This window comes from Balaenoptera ricei, chromosome 5, assembly GCF_028023285.1.
Source record: "Balaenoptera ricei isolate mBalRic1 chromosome 5, mBalRic1.hap2, whole genome shotgun sequence".
NCBI classification, from domain to species: domain Eukaryota; kingdom Metazoa; phylum Chordata; class Mammalia; order Artiodactyla; family Balaenopteridae; genus Balaenoptera; species Balaenoptera ricei.
Window position 1 is genome coordinate 121,455,365 of NC_082643.1, and position 26,357 is coordinate 121,481,721.

Below are 26,357 nucleotides of genomic sequence, written 5' to 3' on the forward strand. Positions count from 1 at the left end.
CTCTGTCCCACCTGCAGAATGTCTCTATTATAATGACAGGATTCTAGACCATCTGTAACCTGAGCTGAAAACCTTACTTCACCAGGAAAACAAGAACTTAACGTAGACAGGAGCCAGTGGAGAATTCTTCCCAGTGCTCTTTTCAAACTTTCTCTTGACTCGGTCATTCATTCAGCAACAAATATTTATTCAACAAATAATTAATACACACCTTTAATATACCAGTCACTGTTCTAGACAATGAAGATGGCTCAGTAGTGAACAAGACAGACACAAATCCCTGTACTCATGGAGCTGACATTCTAGTCAGAGTGTTAGGCTTGGAAGGGAATCCCACCCCCATCCTCTTGCCCACCCCTGTTTTACAGGTAAAATGAAACTGAGAGGGTTGACATGACCAATCCAGGCTTTTCCACCTCTCTTCCAAATCCTAGGCAATCAGCAAATTATGGTCATATTCCAGGTGGTAGGCAAAAGAATGGCCTCCAAAGATGGCCTCATCCTAATCCCTGGAACCTATGACTATGCTGCCTTAAATGACAAAAGGGACTTTGCATATGTGATTAAGTTAAGGATCTGGAGACAGGGAGATTATCCTGAATCATCTGGGTGGGCCCAATGCAATCACAAGAATCCTTATGATGGAAAGTGGGAGGCAGGAGAGTCAGACAGATTTTAAGATGCAGCTGCAGGGTTTGTTTTTTTTTTTTTTTTAAAGATCTTTTTTGTTATTTTGATGTTGACCATTTTTAGAGTCTTTATTGAATTTGTTACAATATTGCTTCTGTTTTATGTTTTTTTGGTTTTTTGACCTAGAGGCATGTGGGATCATAGTTCCCCAACCAGGGATCGAACTGAACCTACACCTCCTGCAGTTGAAGCGTGAAGTCTTAACCACTGGACCGCCAGGGAAGTCCCGCGGCTGCAGGTTATGAAGATAGAAAGGAGCCACAAGCTAAGTGATGTGGGCAGCCCATGGAAGCAGGAAAAGGCAAGAGAATAGATTCTTCTCCAGAGATTCCACATAGAAACACAGCCCTGCTGACCCTCTGTGTCAGCCCAGTGAGAACTATTTTGGACTCTGACCTCCAAAACTATAAGATAATACATTTGTGTTGTTTTAAGCCACTAAATTTCCAGTAGTTTTTTGCAGCAGCAATAACAAACTAATATGTTCCATTAGAATTACTCATACATGCTCCCATTCCTTGTTTACTCTTCCTCACCCCACATTATATCTTGTGTTTCACCATCTAAATCCTCACTTTCTTTGAAAGCCCTGGCATCTCACTGCTAATTGTTTTCTTGCCTCAGTCCATCTATGACACTTAAGTCCAAATTTCCCTTCCTGGAACACTACTTTGCACATACAAGTCATCTCATTACTCAAAGCTTTTAATGGTTCCATGCATCCATCTATAGGACAAAAACTGAAGACCCTGATTCCATATGCTCAACTTGAACTAAAATCACTTACATGGGTCTTTGAAGTAGAATGCTACAAAGACCTTTGCTCACGTCATTCCTTGAAATATTACCTTCTAGTTTCTCAGCTGAGGCTGTCTCCAAAAAAGCTTCCCTTCAAAGCCCTCTGAAATTCTGTGTTGCAGCTGAGGGTGCTATAATCTGACAATGAGGTATTCTCATTTTTAACCTCATTTTCTCTGTTCACATCCAACTCAATTGTTTCCTAAGGACATGATTTATATCTTATGTCTTAAGGAAGCATCAGACTCTGAATGTACTCAGTGCTTCACAGATATTTGTTCTTGATGATAATGGGAGAAGTGTCAGATATCAAAGTTTTATTTAGGTGATGTACTTACTGGACAATTCACATCTGAAAAATAGTTAATAAAATTTGCCCATTTTGGTGTGCTTGGTGAGGCCTGTGTTAAGGGAGGGCTCTGGGACGTATGGAGCACATTAAAGGACAGGTTTGGCTCAGGCTTTCAGAGGGGTCGCCTTGGACAGGCCTGGCCCCTCCTCTCACAGTCGCCCAGACCTGAGCCCCCGCCTTCAGTGAGGTCGTAGATTTCTTTTGTCTGGGCCGGAGCGGTCACCCTGCTTGTTGATCTAGGAGGAACTGAAATGGGCCAGAGAATGCTGTTCTCTAAGACAGCTTCCTGATCTGTATGCATTAGATTATACTCCATTTAAAGCTGTTACAAAGGGCGGAGTCAAGATGGAGGACTAGGAGGATGTAGAATTCGTGTCTCCGCACAATTAGAGCACTTACCAGGCACTGGTGGGGGACCACGGACACCTAAGGGGACAGGAGGAACCCCCAGCAACCGGTTTGTGGGATCTTGGTTCCCAGGCTGCAGGTCAGGCCTGAGCTCCTGTGCTGGGAGCTCCGAGTCCAAACCACTGGACTAACAGAGAACCTCAGACCCCAGGGAATATTCATCAGACTGAGGCCTCCCGGAGGTCCTAATCTCAGCACCTAGACCCAGATCTATCTAACTGCCTGCAAACTCCAGCGCTGCACACCTAAGGCCAAACAACCAGTAAAGCAGGAATACAGCCCCACCCATCAAAAAAAAAAAAAAAAGAAACAACAAAAAAGTATGTTACAGATGAAGAAGCAAGGTAAAAACCTACAAGACTGAATAAATGAAGACGAAATAGGCAACCTACCTGAAAAAGAATTCAGAGTAAAGATAGTAAAGATGATCCAAAATCTCAGAAACAGAATGAACAAAATACAAGAAACATATAACAAGGACCTAGAAGAACTAAAGAGCAAACAAACAGTGATGCATACACAATAAATGAACTTAAAAATACTCCAGAAGGGATCAATAGCAGAATAACTGAGGCAGAAGAACGGATAAGTGAGCTGGAAGATAAAATGGTGGAAATAACTGCCAGGGAGCAGAAGAAAGAAAAAAGAATGAAAAGAATTGAGGACAGTCTCAGAGACCTCTAGGGCAACATTAAATGCAGGAACATTCGAATTCTAGGGGTCCCAGAAGAAGAAGAGAAAAAACAAGGGACTGAGAAAATATTTGAAGAGATTATAGTCGCTCTGACATGGGAAAGGAAAGAGTCAATCAAGTCCAGGAACCACAGAGAGTCCCATACAGGATAAACCCAAAGAGAAACACGACAAGACACATATTAATCAAACTATCAAAAATTAAATACAAAGAAAGAAAAAAATATTAAGAGCAGGAAGGAAAAACAACAAATAACATACAAGGGAATCCCCATAAGGTTAACGGCTGATCTTTCAGCAGAAACTCTGCAAGCCAGAAGGGAGTGGCAGGACATATTTAAAGTGATGAAAGGGAAAAATCTACAACCAAGATTACTCTACCCAGCAAGGATCTCATTCAAACTCGACAGAGAAATTAAAACCTTTACACACAAGCAAAAGTTAAGAGAATTCCAGCACCACCAAATCATTTTTACAACAAATGCTAAAGGAACTTCTCTAGGCAGGAAACACAACATAAGGAAAAGACCTACAAAAACAAACCCAAAACAATTAAGAAAATGGTAATAGGAACATAAATATCGATAATTACCTTAAATGTAAATGGATTAAATGCTCCAACCAAAAGACATAGACTGGCTGAATGGATACAAAAACAAGACCCGTATATATGCTGTCTACAAAAGACCCACTTCAGACCTAGGGACACATACAGATTAAAAGTGAGGGGATGGAAAAAGATATTCCATGCAAATGGAAATCAAAAGAAAGCTGGAGTAGCAATTCTCATATCAGACACAACAGACTTTAAAATAAAGACTATTATAAGAGACAAAGAAGGACACTACATAATGATCAAGGGATCAATCCAAGAAGAAGATATAACTACTGTAAATATTTATGCACCCAGCATAGGAGCACCTCAGTACATAAGGCAAATGCTAACAGCCATAAAAGGGGAATTCGACAGTAACACAATCATAGTAGGGGACTTTAACACCCCACTTTCACCAATGGACAGATCATCCAAAATGAAAATAAATAAGGAAACACAAGCTTTAAATGACACATTAAACAAGATGGACTTAATTGATATTTATAGGACATTCCACCCAAAAACAACAGAATACACTTTCTTATCAAGTGCTCATGGAGCATTCTCCAGGATAGACCATATCTTGGGTCACAAATCAAGCCTTGGTAAATTTAAGAAAACTGAAATCATATCAAGTACCTTTTCCGACCACAACGCTATGAAACTAGATATCAATTACAGTAAAAAAGCTGTAAAAAATACAAACACATGGAGACTAAAGAATACACTACTAAATAACCAGGAGATCACTGAAGAAATCAAACAGGAAATCAAAAAGTACCAAAAAAAAAAAAATGACAATGAAAACACGACGACGCAAAACCTATGGGATGCAGCAAAAGCAGTTCTAAGAGGGAAGTTTATAGCAATACAATCTTACCTCAAGAAAGAAGAAAAATCTCAAATAAACAACTTAACCTTACACCTAAAGCAATTAGAGAAAGAAGAACCAAAAAACCCCAAAGTTAGCAGAAAGAAAGAAATCATAAAGATCAGATCAGAAATAAATGAAAAAGAAAAGAAGGAAACAATAGCAAAGATCAATAAAACTAAAAGCTGGTTCTTTGAGAAGATAAACAAAATTGATAAACTATTAGCCAGACTCATCAAGAAAAAAAGGGAGAAGACTCAAATCAACAGAATTAGAAATGAAAAAGGAGAAGTAACAACTGACACTGCAGAAATACAAAGGATCATGAGAGATTACTGCAAGCAACTATATACCAATAAAATGGACAACCTGTAAGAAATGGACAAATTCTTAGAAAAGTACAACCTTCTGAGACTGAACCAGGAAGAAATAGAAAATATAAACAGACCATTCAAAAGCACTGAAGTTGAAACTGTGACTAAAAATCTTCCAACAAACAAAAGCCCAGGACCAGATGGCTTCACAAGCAAATTGTATCAAACATTTAGAGAAGAGCTAACACCTATCCTTCTCAAACTCTTCCAAATATAGCACAGGGAGGAACACTCCCCAACTCATTCTATGAGGCCACCATCACCCTGATACCAAAACCAGACAAAGATGTCACAAAGAAAGAAAACTACAGGCCAATATCACTGATGAACATAGATGCAAAAATCCTCAACAAAATACTAGCAAACAGAATCCAACAGCACATTAAAAGGATCATACACCATGATCAAGTGTGGTTTTTCCCAGGAATGCAAGGATTCTTCAATATACGCAAATCAATCAACGTGATACACCATATTAACAAATTGAAGGAGAAAAACCATATGATCATCTCAATAGATGCAGAGAAAGCTTTCGACAAAATTCAACACCCATTTATGATAAAAGCCCTGCAGAAAGTAGGCATAGAGGGAACTTTCCTCAACATAATAAAGGCCATATATGACAAGCCCACAGCCAACATCATTCTCAATGGTGAAAAACTGAAACCATTTCCTCTAAGATCAGGAACAAGACAAGGTTGCCCACTCTCACCACTATTATTCAACATAGTTTTGGAGTTTTAGCCACAGCAATCAGAGAAGAAAAAGAAATAAAAGGAATCCAAATCGGAAAAGAAGAAGTAAAACTGTCACTGTTTGCAGATGACATGATACTATACATAGAGAATCCTAAAGATGCTACCAGAAAACTACTAGAGCTACTGAATAAATTTGGTAGAGTAGCAGGACACAAAATTAATGTACAGAAACTCTTGCATTCCTATACACTAATGATGAAAAATCTGAAAGAGAAATTAGGGAAACACTCCTATTTACCACTGCAGCAAAAAGAATAAAATACCTAGGAATAAACCTACCTAGGGAGATAAAAGACCTGTATGCAGAAAACTATAAGACACTGATGAAAGAAATTAAAGATGATACCAACAGATGGAGATATTACCATGTTCTTGGACTAGAAGAATCAACATTGTGAAAATGACTATACTATCCAAAGCAATCTACAGATTCAGTGCAATCCCTATCAAACTACCAATGGCACTTTTCACAGAAGTAGAACAAAAAATTTCACAATTTCTATGGAAACACAGAAGACCCCGAATAGCCAAAGCAATCTTGAGAAAGAAAAATGGAGCTGGAGGAATCAGGCTTCCTGACTTCAGACTATACCACTAAGCTACAGTAATCAAGACAGTATGATACTGGCACAAAACCAGAAATATAGATCAATGGAACAGGATACAAAGCCCAGAGAGAAACCCACGCACAGATGGTCACCTTCATCTTTGATAAAGGAGGCAAGAATATGCAATGGAGAAAAGACAGCCTCTTCAATAAGTGGTGCTGGGAAAACTGGACAGCTACATGTGAAAGAATGAAATTAGAACACTTCCTAACACCATACAGAAAAATAAACTCAAAACGGATTAAAGACCTCAATATAAGCCCAGACACTATAAAACTCTTAGAAAACATAGGCAGGACATTCTATGACATAAATCACAGCAAGATCCTTTTTGACCCATCTCTGAGAGAAATGGAAATAAAAACAAAAATAAACAAATGGGACCTAATGAAACTTCAAAGCTTTTGCACAGCAAAGCAAATCATAAACAAGACGAAAAGACAACCCTCAGAATGGGAGAAAATATTTGCAAACGAAGCAACTGACAAAGGATTAATCTCCAAAATATACAAACAGCACATGCAGCTCAGTATCACAAAAACAAACAACCCAATCCAAAAATGGGTAGAAGACCTAAATAGACATTTCTCCAAAGAAGATATACAGACTGCCAACAAACACATGAAAGGATGCTCAACATCACTAATCATCAGAGAAATGCAAATCAAAACTACTCTGAGGTATCACCTCATATCGGTCAGAATGGCCATCATCAAAAAATCTACAAACAATAAATGCTGGAGAGGGTGTGGAGAAAAGGGAACCCTCTTGCACTGTTGGTGGGAATGTAAACTGATACAGCCACTATGGAGAACAGTATGGAAGTTCCTTTAAAAACTAAAAATAGAACTACCATATGACCCAGCAATCCCACTACTGGGCATGTATCCTGAGAAACCCATAATTCAAAGAGTCATGTACCACAATGTTCACTGAAGCACTATTTACAATAGCCAGGACATGGAAGCAACCTATGTGTCCATCGACAGATGAATGGATAAAGAAGATGTGGCACATATATACAATGGAATATCATTTTGCCATAAAAAGTAACAAAATTGAGTTATTTGTAGTGAGGTGGATGGACCTAGAGTCTGTCATACAGAGTGAAGTAAGTCAGGAAGAGAAAAACAAATACCGTATGCTAACACATATATATGGAATCTAAAAAAAAAAAAATGGTTCTGATGAACACAGGGGCAGGACAGGAATAAAGACACAGACGTAGAGAATGGACTTGAGGACATGGGGAGGGGGAAGGGTAAGCCGGTACGAAGTGAGAGAGTAGCATTGACATATACACACTACCAAATGTAAAATAGATAGCTAGTGGGAAACAGCTGCATTGCACAGGGAGATCAGCTCAGTGCTTTGTGACCACCTAGAGGGGTGAGATAGGGAGGGTGGGAGGGAGACGCAAGAGGGAGGGGATATGGGGATATATGTATACATATAGCTAATTCACTTTGTTATACAGCAGAAACTAACACAACACTGTAAAGCAATTATACTCCAATAAAGATGTTAAAAAAAATGTTTGCCCATTTTTTTCTCTGCTCTTTGCTTGATATTAAGAGATCTGTGCGCATACAAGAACTTCGTGTGTCAGTAAGAAATACATACTCTTAATAAGCCTTTACTTATGGAGTTGAAACTTATAGCCTAAAACAGCTTTGGGAGAGTGGGAAAGAAAAGCTTGAGATTGTTAGTTTTAATTTTTAATTTTAAAAATACAGTAAATATTCATGTCCTTGTCATCTAGAACAGTGGTAAAATGGGGCTTGTTAAAACACAGCTTGCTGGATCCTACCCCCAGAGTTTCAGAGTCAGAGATCTGGGTTGGCTCCTGAGAACTTGTTTTACTAAAAGTTCTCAGGTGATGCCAAATGCTGCTGGTGTAGGGACAGAAAACACTTTGAGAGCCATTGATATAGAACTACTAAGCATTAATATTTGCTAATGTTTCCTCTTTTTTTTTAAGTTAAATTAAGATAACAACAAATTGGACTTTTTCCTTCTCAGTCTCATTGTACTCCATGCCAAATTTTGCTCATTTGATCCCCAAATGTTTGGGTTGTTTGCAATGTTTTTGCTATTACAAATAATCCACATTGAACATCTCTGTATGGGTCTCCTTGTGCACATGTGCGAGACCTTCTTTGATGAAATCTTCAAAGGATTACAGAAATTTATATTTATCAGCAATGTATAAGGGTTCTTGCTAACTTCACGTCCTAACCAACCCCTAGTATTATGAGGCTAAATTTTTAACCTCTGTCTATCTGTTGGGTATAAAAATGTATCTCATTATTGCTTTAATTTGCATTTCCCTGATTACTAGAGAGCTTTTTAATTATTATTGCTTTTTAGTTATTACTGGCTACATTGGTTTCCTTCTTCTGTGTTGCCTATGTGTACCTTTGCCAATTTTGACCTTTTTGTTGTTTTGGGTTGTCTGGCTTTCATTAATGAATTTGAGACTCAAGGTTTGATATTTCTTTAAATGGTAAGACTGACTTTACTTGGCTGGGACTCATTTTATCCCTCTGTATGTACAGGCACTGCTACACCTATTTCTCTCAGGAGTATGTTTATCGATCTTCCAGGGTTGGAAGACAAGACAGCAACGCGTATAGGAGTGGATGATTTTAGTTTATTCTCACAGCCTGGGTGGCCAGGAAGAGGGAGCCAAGGTGAAGGGAAGCTTCTAGGAAGTTGAAAGATATAAAGAGCAGTGCCTTGAAGATAACTGGCATCAGAAATACATGATTGATGGCCAGCGGCCCTAATATAGTTAGTTAATAAACTTATTCACAGCCAAAAAGAAAAAAAAAAAAAAGAAAGAAAGAAAGAAAAAAACTTATAATGCCAAAAAGTTTGCCACTTAAAAAAAGGAAAAGGGAGGGCCTGTTACGTAACAGGCACTTTGTCTGTTAATCCATCTGACCTTTGTCACAACCCTTTCAGGTAGATACTATGATTCCCATTTTATCACAAGGGCAGCTGATGTTCAGAAAAGTTAAATAGGTAGTGCAAGAATGTGCAGACCCAGATGCTCTCCAGGTCTGATCCCAAAGCTTGTGTTCTTCCTGCTACTCCCCCGCAGGGGAAAGTGAAACCAGCACTAGTGTATATAAAATACAGGTTCGTAAGCACTATTGTTTAAACTAGAGGAATCATGAAGACCACTGGTTTTCCAGTACATCCAAGACTGTCTTCAGACCCCATACATATGCTTATCTTTTTAAAGCATGCTTTCATCAAAGGGAATGGAACAATTTCAAAACTATAACTTTAAGAAACAAAGACAGGGCTTCCCGGGTGGTGCAGTGGTTGAGAGGCCGCCTGCCAATGCAGGGGACACGGGTTCGAGCCCTGGTCCAGGAAGGTCCCACATGCCGCGGAGCAACTAAGCCTGTGTGCCACAGCTACTGAGCCTGCGCTCTAGAGCCCACGAGCCAAAACTATTGATCCCGCGTGCCACAACTACTGAAGCAGGCACGCCTAGAGCCCGTGCACTGCTACGAAGAGTAGCCCCCGCTCACTGCAACTAGAGAAAGCCCACGCGCAGCGACGAAAACCCGACTCAGCCAAAAATAAATAAATAAAATAAATTTTAAAAAAAGAAACAAAGACAAATCCAAAGTGGCTGCTTAAAAGTTCTGCTTTCTTTGACTTTGATTATAAACCTTAAAGACACATTTTTATAGCCAAGAACTACTTACGTAACATAAAGAATCCTATGTTTCAGGCGAAAACAGGTAATAATGCAGTTTCAAAAATAAGCAGGTTATTCAAGGAAAAGCAGAATTAGTCTCTGATGATAAAAATCAGAACTGTGTTGCCCATGGGTTGTGGGCATTGACAGAGGTGATGAAAGCGTTCTCTGTCTTGACTGGGGTGTTATACAGATGAATAAACATTTGTCAAACTCATCAAACTGTACATGAAGATCTGCATATTTCACTGTATGTAAACTTTAATTTGGTTTTCCAAAAAGTATGTGAAAGTCTTAAAAGTAAATTTGTAATTACTGATGATATCTGAACGTGGCGGTCCACGTGCTGAGTTCTCAGCTGTCCTGGAGCACGCTGAGGTCCTGACCGTCTGCTCCGTGCTACCAGGCAGGACAGATGCTCCCCAGGTGGCGCCGGGACAGACCCACCTCTGGGGGTCAGTAGCTGTCCTGCCCTGGGAACGTCCAGCGGGAGAGGTGCCAACCTGAGACTGCATTCCTTCCAGACAAGGGGCTGCTGGGAACAATTCTTAATCCTAGCGTTTATTCTTATCCCTTCGAGTGCACGCACACACACACACACACACACACACACACACACACACACAATTTCCTCTTCCTTGCCAAATACCAAACTCTCTGCCACACCAGCTTTTAAGCAATGAGGTGTAAAGGTCTTAGAACCACAGGGACCTGCTGCCTTCTAATCAGACCCTTCTGTCCATTGGGATACAGAGATTCAGGCCTGAGACAGAGCAGCACATAACCATTATGAGCAGAGTCTCCTTCTGTGCCCTTTAAAAACTACAGAGACGCAAAGGGTACACAGCAGAAAGGAGCCTGCTGTCTTTCCCATGGCAGGGTACGCGCAGTGTTTACCGTTTTTATTTAACTTTCCATTCCTCCGTTTGTCTGGCCTTGCAACACTCCAAAGGGAGGGAACAGCCATTTTCTGAACCTCCACTAGGTGACGAGCTCTGTGGTGGGCACTGTCACGTTCCTTGTCTCACGATGACCACTGTCAAACCCCCCACTGTGTGTCTGTACCTCATGTTGAAACTTCACAGACAAGTCACCTTAAGCGCAGACTGGTGAAGAAAGTTGCTCAAGGAATCACTGATCTTAAACCAGCACTCAAGACAGTTGTTTTGCTAGAGTCGGAACTCTTTCTTTCAAACTCTATCTCTCTGCCTAATTGGGAATAAGTACAAAATAACAATTAAAAAAATTGTGTCCTCAATATATATTGTACAAACTGTACTTTGTATCAGAATAATTCTATCACTGTTAATGCCCACCACTACACATGACATTGCCAAAAATGACTTCAGAGCCTTGGATCTATTTAATAACTATGATTTATTTTCAGGGTGGTGTCCTGCGTTCTGCCAGGTGCTGGCCTGCAAAGCACACCCTGGACAGTGTTGTTGGGTTTGGACTCTGTTAACCCAGGATTGAGTTTGTTCCAGTACTGCCTGCACTTACAACAGGTCCATGCCTCTATACCCTGGCCAGGTGCTGTGCTAGTAAAGCTTCCTGATAATTACAGGGTAAAGGGGTGTGCTCATAAATGTGGACCTAATACAAACAGAGGAGAAATAACACAGCAAAAGTGGCAGAAAGCAAGTTTCATGCATGAAAACACTGAATAGGCTGAATCTCACTTGCAAATTAAAGGTGGTATCAAAGGAACGCCATCTCAATGGGAGTTGAACTAAATGTTCAGATCAGTGTTCTTGCCTCTACTGGACCATCTAACTGCATCATAGCCAGTTAGATATTCACATCATAGAAGCTAGATATTCCTAACATTTAACTTAAGAGATCCAGGGGGAAAATGTATGTGTGTTTATAATTTTTTTACACTCAACAAATCCTTCGTATAGAGAACTTATAATATTTTACCTCTAAGTGCTTTTTCCTCCAAATGGAAGATGAGCCTGAAAAGACAATCATATATGAAAGCTCAGATGCAGACAGACACCAGTCTCACTAGCAAAACTCCTAGTTTTAGGTGTTACCAGCACAAAGAGACATGCCCTCCTCCACACAGCTATGTCAGATAATATACAAAGCATTTAATTTGGAATCATTGTTGGCAACTCTAGATTTTAATCATTCTATTATTCCAGTCCATAATTTGCATTTTCAAAAACTAAAACAGTAAAAAGAGTTGACTGGTAGCTTTTCAGGTACAATCGTTAATAAAGATGAAAGAAGGTAATTATCTCACAGTGAGAAAAATGCAGCCTTAGAATAAGATGACATGGGTATCAATTCCAGCTCTGCTACTTAATAGATATGGAATATTAGGAAATTTCCTTAACTTGATGAAGTCCATATTTCTTCATCTAAAATGGGGAGGATAACATCAATACAAAATAGTTATTACTGATCTCTAAGGTTCGGCAGGAAGATCTTAGTCCTACTACTATTTACCACATAGCCTTGATTAAATTTCTACCTGAAATCCCTTAATTTGTCAATCTACTTTGGTTTCCATGCTTCAAGACGGCAGAGAAACATTTTTGAAAAAGAAGTTCTCAGGTCAGCTAGCATTATTGCATACCACAGATGCAGTTTAAATGTCACCTCCTCTGTGAAGCATTCTTGTCTCATCTTGCTCTCATGGAGCCTACAGTCTAGGGAGGGGAAACAGAAATGAACCCGTAAGTTAATATGTAGTATGTCGAATGGTGATTAAGTGCTTAAGTGTCATGAAGAAAACAGCAGGGATAGAAATAATGGTAGATAGTCAATAAGGATGGCTGAAGAAAGTCTTCCTGAGATGTCATTTGAGTAAAAACCTGAAGGAGGTGACAGACTGAGCCATGTGGAGAACTAGGCAAAGGAACTTCAGACAAGGAAACAGCAAGTGCAAAGGCCCTGGGGTGGAGAGAAGACAACAACAGTGTGCTAGAGAGGATTGGCAGGGGGAGACAATAGGTGAGATAAGAGGGGCTTCGGGAGCCAGGTCATGGGGGACCTTTCTTAGAGAGTGAAGTGGAAATCCACTGCAGGGTTCTGAGCAGGGGAGGGATGAGATCTAGCATGTTTTCTAAAATTTGTGTTGAGAATAGACTGAAGGGCATCAATGGCTTGAAGCAGGGACACTAGTTAGGGAGGCTACTATAATAACTCAGGTGCTCCATACTGATGGCTCCACACTGAAGCTCCAGCGTGGTAGAAGTACAGGTGGAGAGCAGTGATTGAAGGGAAAGTCAAGGGTGTTTCCTGATCAGCTGGATATCTACTGTGGGGGAAAGAAAGAAGGAATTTAGCCTGATTTTAGCCTTTAAGGAATTTAGCCTGAATAGCTGGGATGACAGAGAAGTTAAGTGTGGTGGGGATGAGTATAGAGCAGGTTTAGTGGGAAGGAAGATTAGGAGTGATGTTTTAGACATATTAAGTTCACGATGCCCGTTAGACATATATAGGTAGAGAAGTCAAGTAAGCAGTTGAATATATGAGTTTAAATTGAAGAAACAATACAGTTGCAATACAAGTTTGGTTGGCAAGCAAATGGTATTTAAAACTATGAGAGTAAATAAAATCACATAAGCAGTGAGTGAAGGTCCAGGGCTGAGCCATTTAGCAGTGTTGTGATGAGCGGGCACCAGCTAAAGAGACAGAGAGGCAGTCAGAGAGATGGGAGGAAAAAACTGGGGAGTCTGAGGTCCTGGAGAGCAAGTGAAGACAATCTGTCCTGGAGGAATGAGTGATCAACAATGCCACATGCTGCCGACCTGCCGGGTAAGGTGAGTATTGAGAAATGATCATAAGCTCCTGCCCTGTGGACGCCATGCGACCCTGCCAAGAGTGGTTTCCACAGAGCGGTGAGGGTGAAGGCCTGGGTGGATTATGCTCCGGAGGGTGGAAGGAAATGGAAATGGCAAACGTGGACAACTCTTTCAAAGAGTTTAGCTCTGATGGTAATCAGAGAAATGGTGATCTCTGAAAGGAGATATGTAGTCCAATGAGCGTTTGCTTTCGTTTTTAAGATGGGAGAAATAACAGTGTGTTTGTATGCTGATAAACCAGTCTGGTAGAGAGGGGAATTTTGGTGACTCTGGTCACAGAGGGGAGAGCTGCTGAGCCGCGTCTTGGAGCAGATGAGATGGGATGAGATCTGGTGCACAAGTGCGAGACTGACCTTTGCTATTTTACAGATGGTTAATGTAAAAGGGAAACCAGAGGATGTAAACTCAGATGCAAGAGCAGGGGGAAAGAGACTGGGGAAGTTCTCTTGTGGAATTATTCCTGTAACTGCTTTATTTTTCACCGAAAGAGTAAGCAAGACCACCGGATGAAAGTGGAGATGGGGATGCAGTGCTGAGACTTGAGGAGAGAGGAGAAAGGAATAGACAGTAAAACAACATACCCCCCAAAAGAGCTAATGGTTTTGATCCCCACAAACCAATTCTCTCCGTTGCATGTTTTATTTTAGGGAATATCACAATTCTCCCCACTAGAAATTATTCTAGATTCTTCCTTCTACTTAACCCTCCATCAAATCAACCCCTCAACCACCTAAACAGAAGTGTAACAAATCCACTCCTAGTCTGGATTATGCAAAAGCCTCCTTACCAACTTCCCTGCTTCCAGACCCAGGACTTTCTCCGTGTATGAACAAATATGGAAATCAAAATCTATCAAGTGTCAAATTATGTGGCTCTGGGTTAGAGATTAAACAAAGAAAACTCTTCATCCTTAACGCTATGGCCACACACATCTTTAAATGACAGCAAATGTTTCTTGGCTTAAAAAAAAAAAAAAAAAAAAAAATCCAGCACCTCCTTCACATGGCAGTTTGAGGACACTTCATGATCTTGCCTCAGCTTGGCTGCACAGCCTCGCCTCCAGTGCCAAGGTATTTACTAGACAGGTTCCCTCCAATCTTGATCCATGAGGGAGGCAGAAAACAATGGTGCAGAGAAATAATAAGGATGCACCAGTGAGCATTTTCCATGGGCATTAAGCAGCAAAGTACCTAAGCTACACACAAACAGTGATCTCATGAAGACCTGCATTTGTGACATAACATTTTAGAAGACTTTTAATACCTCGATGGTTTGCCGCAGCTCAAACAGCAGGCATCTTCCTCTTCTTCTCCTCAGCCCTCCTCTTTTAATTCTATTTCCTCTTTTCCCTTTGATTCAAGCCCATCTGGCAGAGCACACCCCCCAACTTGCCACCTTATTTAAACCTAGTCTGTGTTACCTCTGGTAGTTCATATTATTTTTAGTATATGAAAGGTTGAGAGGCACTAATTTTTAAGATATTATTTTTTTATTGAAGTATGGCTGATTTATAATGTTTCAGGTGTACAGCAAAGTGACTCAGTTTATACACACACACACACACACACACACACACACTATTCTTCTTCAGATTCTTTCCATTATAGGTTATTAGAAGATATTGAATATAGTTTCCTGTGCTATACAGTAGGCCCTTGTTGTTTAAGATATTATTTTAATTAACAAGCAGAGTTCCTCATTTATCATCTGACCAGTTTTAAGGAAAGAGACTAAAGCCTCAAAATGCACATAGTACTTTTGGTGGTTTCACAACATCTCCACACATTCTTTGATACTCTTCTCTTCAAGAGGTGGAACCTAACTGCCCTCCCCAAGTCTGGGCTGGACCTGATGCCTGGCTTCTGACGAACGGTTACCGTGAGGCGAAGGTGAACAGGTCTGGGGACTTGGTCATACAAGGCAGTGCCGCTTCCTCCTTGCTCACCCTGCCACATGCTGAGTACACGGAGTGATCTGTGGAGAGGCCCGCTTGGCCGGGATCTGAGGCCTCCTGCCAAAAGCCACGCGAGTGAGCCCTCCGAGAAGTGCACGCTCGAGCGTGAGTCAGGCACCCCTGCCGCCTCCTGAGTGCGGCCACAGGCAGGGAACCTGGGCCAGAAGCACCCAGCCAGCTGGGCCGCTCTGGCATTTCTGAACCACGGAAACTGAGATAATGAAGGCTGTTGTTCAGAATCACTAAGCTTAGGGTAATTTGTTATGCTGCAAGAGATCACTAACATACTTACGATCATCAAATAATTTGTAATAATCAAGTGGATCTGGAATTCTAAATCCAGGTCATTTTCATTTTATCACTGCTACCAAGTGATATTAAAAAAAAAAGAAAAATATGATTCAAAAATTTTATAAGATAAAATTTATACTTTTATTTAAATTCTGCCTAGAATATTAATTTCCACTCTATGGTAGAAGAGAAACAAGTAGGAACTTTTAGCTGAGGATTTAATAAGAAGGAATACAGAGTACATAGTTTATAAAGTACTTTACCTATATAATCTCGGCTCTTAGATGAATATAGATGTTTGCATATATATATAGAGAGAGAGAGAGAGAGAGCACGCAGAAATTTCACTGACAACCACCTTAACTCTTTAAGAATGCATGAAAATTATTTAATAATCAAAATCCATCCCCAGGTCTAATTATGTGGTTCTGGGTCAGATATTATACAAAGAAATTATTTATGCTTATCTGCAACTGGTTTCAGACCTCTACTAGTCATAATTCAGGATCTATATAAAAATTCTCAAAATTAAACTTATAAATGCTCTATCAAATTAAAAGTGCAATGCATTCCAACAAGTGCTGGAATGGTTATTCTAAAACTACCAATGAAGATAAACCCCATATTGAATAAATCACAGCATTCAGTCTGAACCAAATTTTCTGAGCATTCAAAATAAGATTTGGGTAAATATAGCCTACCATTAACGTAATCTTCAGTCTCAGCCTTTCATTCACTCTTTCTCCTTCTCCTGGATCAGTAGTGTGACTTCAGGGACTGAACCTACTGGCATTATGTTTTTCATCTGATGCTCTTGAGAAATGTTTTTTCCCTTAGGAAAGCGGTTACCGTCTTCTTTGTAAAATACACTTGTTTATTATTTAAAGGGTAATGTGGAAAAAGAAAAAGAAAAGATCTTCACCATCACCATATCAAGTCCAGAACCGACGGAAACTTTTCGGAGTATTTTTGTTTTGTTTCTAAAACAAAGCTACAAGAAAATATCACAGGGGAATAAATGCAATGGACAATTTATAAGTTTTCAAAAAACACGTAACTAGCCAATTCTTTAAGACCAAAATAGATCTAGATCAACTGACAGTCTGCAATTAAACTCTGCTTATTCTTATAGCTATATTTTCATCTAGTCTGACTTGGAATTGTAGGATTATGTATAAAGCTGTAATGTTCTTCATCTGTTCCAAGCTTACATGACAAGTTTAAGAAAAGCCCTAGTCAGTAGTGTGAGCAGAATATCATAGGCAAGCATCTACCCTGTCTCCACCCTCTCACAGAAAGCATGTTCAAGCTTCCTTTCTTAAGCCTGTGGGATAAACACAGCAGGGATCTGCTGTATGAAACCACAGCTTTCGTTCTTCCTCTGTGATTCCTCCAGTTCTTGAAATCCACAGACTTTCCTTTGAACTTGGGTGCTGAATATTTAACTCATTTAACATTTGTTTTGTTACCTCGTATTGATATTTGCTTTTTGGTATATAAGATCTCCCTCTTATTGAAAATGAAAAAAAAGTTTCTAAGTATCTTCCTTGCTTCATTTTTTTAATATCCTCACTGCCTAGACCAGGACTCTACATATTGCAGTGATTCAACAATTACTTTCAAAACAAGATAATTTGGGGGGGGGGGGCGGGGATGAGAATATTTTTAACTTGGGGGGGGGATGAACAGATAAAGTTATGTAGCTTAAATTCTAGAAAACATTTACTTTTATATAATGCAGTTGGAATTACACATTTCATTCCATTAATGCTTTACTTTATGATTTTTGGCAGGCATTAAATCTCTTTTATTCATCAAAGTATTATATTTATTTCATAAAAATCTCATAAAATTTGCCCATATTTTTTGAAGTTTTTCACTGTTCTTTTAAAAGAAGATAAAAACAATTGGATATTTAGATAAAAATGCTCCTTTATTACACTGTAAAAAAACTTATCATAAATCTTTTATTACAACTGCTATATTTGCATCAAAGAATTATATCATCAAATATGATAAAATAAAATCAAAATGATAAAAACAGAGAAGGAGGATAAGAGCTCTGATTCCAAATTAGATTTTTACTTAATAACTGGAATTGACATTCAACCAAGAGAAAACAGGTATCAGCCTAGCCTGACATTATTGGATATAATCTCTACCTCAGATCAATACGAAATTTTCACAGAACTTGCATTATTTCACAATGTCCTGGCTTCTACCTCAATGGTGCAGCCCCTATAAATTAAAAAAAAAAAAAAAAGCACTCATCTCCACCATGTCATAACAAGCAATACTTCAAGAGAGGGCAGTATTTCAGAAATAGGTCATCTGAGCTAGAGAGAAAGAGTTGAGCTTCCCTGCACTTCTTTACTAAACATAAAAGAACCATCTGGTTATAGAAATAACTAATGCATGTGACAAAAATATAAAACTGATCCAAGTGCCCAGGTCTGAAAAATCCAGTGTTAAGCCTGAAAGAAATTTAACAGCAGCTCTAAAAATTCACACACTTGCTGCAAATTTTTTTTCATGATGCTTCCTGTGCATATCACAGAGCACATTGGCCCAGATTAACATGAAACATGCTCCTGTAACTCTTTTATCCCTGGTAAAAATTTCTTCTTGTTTACTGGATGGATTCCCCTTAAGACATTATAGAGGATGTGACTCTGATCCCTCTTTCTCTCCGCCCCCCCTTGCTCCCTGCCCTTCTTTCTCCCCGCCACCACTCTCTCTCATTTTAAAGAGTCTGTCTGCAGGGTGGTTTCAACACTTAACTTTGAAGAGCCATCAGAATATAGCCAGCTCTCCTTGTCTCTACCTTCAAGCCTTGCTTCTAAATGGAGCCACATCTCACATCAGTGTACCTCCCACCCCCAAATCAACAGTAACCTAAATGTTTACTGCAGCGGCTCAAGAAAACACTGAGGGGGAAGAAAGGAGAGTGCAGTCATCACCCACGGCAGAATGTTACGAAACCCTCTTGCCTAGGTTTGAAGCTCAGCTTTGCCAGTTTTTAGTTACGTGACTTTGGCCAAGTTCCCTAAATGTCCCGTGTCTCAGTTTCATCATCTGTTAAGTGGGAATAAAATAATGACTACCCCCTATGGTTGTTATGAAGATTAAATGAATTAATATATGTCAAGTCCTTAGAATAGTTTCCACAGGATAGGCAGTTATTTCCAAAGTCCTACTCTGTCGTCCCTCAAGCCATTCTGTTATAGAGCCTGGGCTGGCTCTCTTCTCTCCCCGGACCCCTTTACTTTTTGTCTTCTTTCATCTTCTCTAGCCAGTAGCTCTCTGACCTTTCCAAAATAAATTATTTCAGCTTCCTCTAGCTTCTTCAGTCCCCACTCCCACACACACACACACACACACTCACTTTGCCCGTTAACGCCATTGTCTTAGAAGGGAGTACGGAGAGGGGAAAATTGCAAAAACTTATCCTCTGTGATTTTAAAAAAAAAATTCTGTCACAGAAGTTTTAGGAATATCTATGATCCTGACTTCTAAAAAGGCATTGCATTATTACACTTATGATTATAACACTAATGAAAAGAACTCCTGAAAATTTTTAATTAGTTTAAATACTTCACGAGAGGCAGATGAAGTGATTATACATTTTACTGAATCTTAAAAATCTTCCTGAATTTTCTAGACTATGTTGTAGTTCAGACTTTAGTGTTCAATATTCAACTGCTCCCTTCAAGCAGCTCTCCAGAGTTAGTACCTTAAGTAACTGGGGTCACTAAAAGGTACCAAGACGTTTTATAAACAGTCAGTAATGACATTTCTTCTTAGGTTTCTTGGTAATTAGTTGGAATCAGTGTTGGCTTACTCAATACAATTGGACTAACACAAAGAGAAGAAACCAAATTTACTCTGCCTCATTTATGAGGAAAAACAATGAAAAGTATTTTTCTTTTACGCTTAAAGTTTGTTAGAGGGTAACAGACCAGTTAAGTCAGGGACTGTGCTGCTTGTCACTTGATCCCAGCTGTTTGGTTATTATGTGGCTGATGACCTCTGCATACAACTTTATCATTCCTTGTTTCTCATAAGAGTTCAGTTAGTTCTATGTCTCCTTTAAAAAATAACAGCTGACATTTATTGATCACTCCCAGTGTGCCAGAAAGTATGGTAAGTCCTTTGCATGCACAAACACATTTAACCTTTACAACAACCCTGTGAGGCAGGTCCTTTTATAACCGTTATTTTGCAGGTGAGGAAAACTGAGGATCAAAGGGATTAACCAGCTCCATCCTGGTTACTCATCATGTAAGTGGTGAAGATGGGATTCAAGCCCAGAGCAAGCAATCTTAACAATTACTCCCAAAAGCCTTACTGTGACCCTCCCTTTTGATTTCAAAAGCTTCGTGGGAGAAAGAGTACTTTCTACTACGTGTACACAACAGCAAACATTGCCCTGAGTTTGTTTATGTAGCTATAAATTTAAGGATAATTCTGGAAGTCGTATATGGCATCTTCTTAGGGGCCTTGGTTCTCGGTCAGCCAAAGTACTTTTTATACTTCAACAGCCATGCTGAGAGTATGCCTGTTTTTCTGACTGTTTCTCTTCATTCCTTTTTTTCTGAAGAAATAATTCTCACAGGAAATAATTTCAAACCGGGCAGGGTGAGCGTGGGAGGAGAGGGAACAAGGGGGAGAGGACAGAGAATAGGGAGGGTCAGCAAGACGTTTAAAAAGCTGTTTGGAAACCTTCCCATCAGTAAAGTTACTAAGACTCCAGTGAAGTTACTGAAGGTTGTTTATCTCATGAAATGCTTCATGTGAAAAAACTTCTGTGGAAACCAGTGAAGAGCTCAGCCTTCATATCAAATCATCATAGGGTGAAACAGAGACAGCAGGAGAGGATGAGGGAGCATGGAGGAAGATAGCCCTGAGGAGGCTGAGGAACCCAGCAGAAATCTTAAGGAGAGCTCTGGACAATCACAATCTGGGGACCTGCAGCTGAACCCACTTTAATCAGGTCTGTAATTGAGCAGACGACCCCTGGCTGAGAGTGGGGTTATTCATTCATGCAATCAAATTTAATGGCTAAGATTTTTAAAAAATTGACAATACCATGCGTTGCCTCGGATGTGAAGCAACTGCAACTCTCATACATTGCTGGTAAAAAAGCAATATGGTACAGCCACTTTGGAAAGGAGCTTGGAAGTTTCTTATAAAATTAAACATACACCCACCATATGACCTGGAAATTCCCCTCCTATGTATTTACCAAAGAGAAATGAAAACATGTCCACAAAAAGACCTGTATGCAAACAGTGGCTTTTCTTCTAACAGACAAAAACTGGAAATAACTCAAATGTCTATCAACAGATGAATGGATAATCAAATTGTGGCACATCCATACCATGGAATAATCACTCAGAAATAAAAAGGAACACACTACTGACATGCAATAACATGGATGAATCTCACAAGCATTATGCTAAGTGAAGAAGCCAGACACACAAGACTACATACTGTATGATTCCACTTATATGATTTATATGACACTCTAGAAAAGGCAAAACAATAGTGACAGAAAACAGATCAGTGATTCTCAGGGGCTGGGGGTTGAGGGAGGAGGAGGAGATCAACTACAAGGGGTACAGGGAAATATCTGAGGGAAGAGAAATGTTCTGTATCTTGATTATAGTGGTGGTTATATGACTGTACATGCATTTGTCAAAAACTCATCAAATTATACACTTAAAATGGGTGAATTTTATGGTACGTAATTTATACCTCAATACAGTGGGGATTTTTGTTATTGTTGTTTTAGTTTCAATCATCCTCACTGGTAGTCATAAAGACAGAAACGCATGTAGCCAGAGGATGCTCTCTTACAGAAGGGCAGTCTCACCTACTTCACCCTGGTGATTTTGTTGCACATTCTCATGGGTTCCCCCAATCCCCACTGTTCATGCTATTTGAAAAGAGATATTTAACCAGAGCATGATTCAAACTGAATCTCTCAGCCAGTACAAAGTTGTTTTTCAGGCCATGGTTTTAAAACATACTTACAAATTAAAAGCTGAACATCATCTTTTTAAGTGCACACAATCATAATCCTTGGTTTATAACTAGGGCAGCCAGATAAAATATAGGATGTCCAGTCAAATTTAATTTTAGATGAACAACAAATAATTTTTTAGTATAACTATGTCCCCAATATTGCATAAGACATGCTTTTTATTTGCTTTATCTGGCAATCTGCTTAAGAACACCACTGGTCCATGCATGGCATAGCCTTTTCAATTTTATTTATTCATTCACAATTAATTAGCTAATTAATTATTTAATCTCATATGCATGTTGTAGCTGCAGGAATTTTTAGTAACTGTGGCTGTAACTACCCTCTTAAGAAACCATGTAGCAACTCTAAGGCACTGAGAACTTATCTTAGACTACTGATAAGTGACTGATTTAGGATCCTGCTCATCAAATTATCTGTAGGCCCAGTGCATCAGCATCAACTTGTTGCTTGTTAGAAAAGAATCTCACTCAGGTCTCACCTAGACCTACTGAATTCAGAATCTGCATTTTAAGATTCATATGCACATTATTGTTTTAGAAGCACTGATTTAGAAAACCGTGATTTAGGAAAATTCCCAAGGGCATATGCAGGGTGGATTAAAGGGAAATTGACTTAAAGTACAGAAACCCCTTACAAGAATATTTTAAAAGTTCAGGCATTACTTCAATATCTGAATTATGGTACAGGCAGCAGGAATGAAAAGAAAGAGATCAAAATGAGAAACACTAACAGAAAAAAAAAAAATCGATGGGACTTGGTAAAGGACTGGATGGAGGAGGGAAAGGAAAGATGTCAGAATCTGAATATAAATCAAGTAGAACCAGCAAAGTGTTTCTTGTATCCCTGGCAGTGGTTCTCAACCTTAGCAGCACATGATAACCACCTGGGAGCTTTAAGAAATACTGATGCCTAGGTCCCAACCCCAGAGATTCTGATTTAAGGTGAAACTCGGGGGCATTAGAATTTCGAAATGCTCCCCAGGTGATTCTAATGTGCAGCCAAGGTTAAGAACCACAAATACAGGCTCTTTCAATCTATTTGTTTTCACTTAGGAAAATGATTTTCAACCCTGGTTACACTTTAGAATTACCTGGGGATCTTTAAAAATGTATCCCTATCTAGACCCTGCCCTTAGAGATTCTAATTTAATTGGCAATATTTTAGAGTCTCACAGTTGATTGTAATGTGTAGACAGGGCTGAGGACACTCAATTGAAGCATTCAGTTTAAATGATGATTAACTATTTTTTTTCTCAAATAAATGTAAAATGAAGAGAGAATTCAGTGCTTACAGAATCCAAACCTTCTAGTTAGGTGAAATATAAACCAACCTATTTTCATTTGCTTGTTACAATTTCACAATAAATTTTGCTTGGTGTTATATACAATTTCTATTTTTTCAAAACCTCATTTTGAATCCAAACAAAAAAATTAGCTGATTACCACTGCAATTGGATAACCATTTATGAAATAAGCATTATTCAGATGTGTAAAATACAACATGAAATAAATTGATTACAACCACAATTATACATCTTAGGATTCAGTAAGGTCCTCAGGAAAGAGGGGTAAAGAAATGACATGTCTAGGGACTTCCCTGGTGGCGCAGTGGTTAAGAATTTGCCTGCCAACGCAGGGGACACAGGTTTGAACCCTGGTCCAGGAAGATCCCACACGCCGTGGAGCAACTAAGCCCGTATGCCACAACTACTGAGCCTGCGCTCTAGAGCCCACGAGCCACAACTACTGAGCCCGTGTGCCACAACTACTGAAGCCCGCGAGCCTAGAGCCCATGCTCCGCAACAAGAGAAGCTACCTCATTGAGAAGCCCGTGCACCGCAACGAAGAGTAGCCCCCATTCAACGCAACTAGAGAAACCCCGTGCACAGCAACAAAGACCCAACGCAGCCATAAATAAATAAATACATACATAAATACATAAATTTATTAAAAAAAAGGAAATGACATGTCTAAAATTTATTTCTAAGTCAAAGTAAAGTATCAGGAGTCAACCCTATTACTAAAGTCTAAATAAAAAACATCAAGCAGAACATTTAAGCACTTTATAGTCAACTTGTCACTACAGCATTATTTCATAAGTGTGCAAAGTGAAAAATTTTTTTCAAAAAGAAAAATGTTTCTAAATGACCTTTTAGAGCAAAATGGAAAATTGGCTTACCTCTTCCCTATGATTCTTAATTGGCATACAAAGAATACTTTGTGTCTTGTAGCCTGTAATTTGGTCAACTTCTGCATTGAACCGAGGATCCTAGTAAGGAAGAAGAAATTCAATTTAGTGACTGACCTGTTCAAAGATTGATTTGATTTTTCTGATTTATAGGATTAGAGAAATCTAATCGTCGACTCACCTTGTTGTTCTGAATGACAATTTTATTATTGTAAAAGGCACCAAATCATACAAGTACATATCATCTTTGACAAAGAAAAATTTAAGGGTTTTTTAGCAGCTAGTATTTATGAAAAAAATACAGATGTAAACAAATGTTAAGAAATAAAGCAAATTCAAAATATTAACCAATTTAGATAGCCTCACTTAAACTCAGGAAAAAGTGGCAACTCTCCTCCTCTGTAATACAATTTGCCTATTCCCATCGCACTGATTCTTCTGAAAAAGAAAAGCATCTTTGCTCTAAAACTTTTCCTATAAAACCCACCACCTCCAAAATGACCTTTTCAATACTGACTTGACTTCCCTTGTAATGACTATATATATATATTTCCTCAGTATTCTGTATTTCTATCTCAGGTGTTTCATAAGAATTAAAATCTTATCTTTTCTTTCTTTTTGTATATAATAAAACTGCATGGCGTTCATCAGACTATAAACAATTCCTCAATCTTTTGAATCTCTTTCCTCTTTTACAAAGTACATCTTCCCACATCCAATAATCACAAAGGACTGCTGAAAGGTGTAAAAGTTCTAAATGTGGGTTAAAGAAAGAAAGATACAGGCTATTTTCCATTAAACCAGATTGAGAAGGTCAAAGGTAGGCTGTAAATTCTATGAGGGGCTTTTTTTGGTTCACCACACCTGTATTCCTAAGATTAGCACAGGAACTCAAAAACATTTGTTAAACAAATGAAGGAATTCATTAACAAATGATATCATAGTTATCCAACATGATCACTTATAGCTTACTATAGTTTAAAGCAAACCTTATAGGTAGGAGGAAAAACATAGTCAAGGAAATGGACAGAGACCAGTATATGAGATACAATTAGAACGGAAGCAAACATACCAGAACATAAACATCTGAATGAATATTGTTCCCTTCAAAGCAATAGCCTTGGGAACTTACATGCTCAACCTAATAATAGCATTATTGTTCTAAAAACTCTGCTTTCGGAATTCCCTTCAGAAAATATGGAATAGTCACACTGGAAAAATCCTCATCTTTGAAGGTCATTTCGTTTTTGTTTTTTTTTTTAATTAGTCTAAAGTCACGCAAAGCCAAAGTTGTGAATGAAGTAAATGATTACACTAGATTCCATCAACTAGGGTCAGAAATGAGGCCAATTTTCCCCATGAGAGGACCAAACATGGCATTAAAGGCAATTTCAAAAGAAAAGTTATAAAATGGTAGAAAATCAATATAAATATTTTATATTATAAATATACACTACTGCATTTTTAATTTTTCTGCAAACATGCTCAAAGTTATACTGAAAGAAAGAGAAAACCTTGGCTCAATGTTTCCAAAAAACAGTTCTTAAATAGCATACTATATTGCAAGGTATCTAAAGAAAGCAGAAAGGATACTGATACGGATAAATTAAAAGAAGTTAAAAATTATGAATTTATATAGTGAATTATTCTGCAAGCTAATAATCAAAATATGAATAGAAATGCATCCTCAGCAATTATTTTGTTAATGAATATCTGAATTACAAGACCAATTTATAAAAAAGAGGATTAAACCCAACTATCTAATCAAAGCAAGAGTCTGAAATTAGTAGCACTTTCACAGAATTTTTTTGTGCATACTGGAAGTTTAAAATAAGTAGCAGCCCTGGATTTCATTCTTCATTGAAGGAGGTAAGAGTAATGTATGCTTCAAAATCACTTTAAGTGAATTCTGGCATCTCAAAGAATTTTTCCTTTAACAATGTACCCAGTGCAGGGGCTATAAACACATAGAGAACTTCTAACCCCTCTAGGTCCAGGAAACATTGAAAGAAAAATGGAGCACTATTATTTCATTATTATTGTGATTATTTCTTTCACTGTTTATGAGAACATGACAGTGTAAAAAAACCACAAAGCTTAGATATCCATCTCCCATAATAAAACAACTAGTACCAGACTTGCCCTCCTGCTGAAAAATATAAGATTAGACCAAATACATGCAATAACTAAACT

The 26,357-nt window shown here is 38.8% G+C and overlaps 1 protein-coding gene across 3 annotated transcripts in view; it reads right to left on the reverse strand.

Moving 5' to 3' along the window:
• The window catches only part of PDE5A (phosphodiesterase 5A), a 154,017-nt gene that overhangs the window by 89,837 nt on the left and 37,823 nt on the right, over positions 1-26,357 (reverse strand). For all 3 annotated transcript variants that reach the window (XM_059923519.1, XM_059923521.1, XM_059923520.1), the window contains exon 3: positions 24,156-24,245. In XM_059923519.1, coding sequence (XP_059779502.1) covers positions 24,156-24,245 — 90 coding nt within the window. The remainder of the gene's footprint in view (positions 1-24,155; positions 24,246-26,357) is intronic.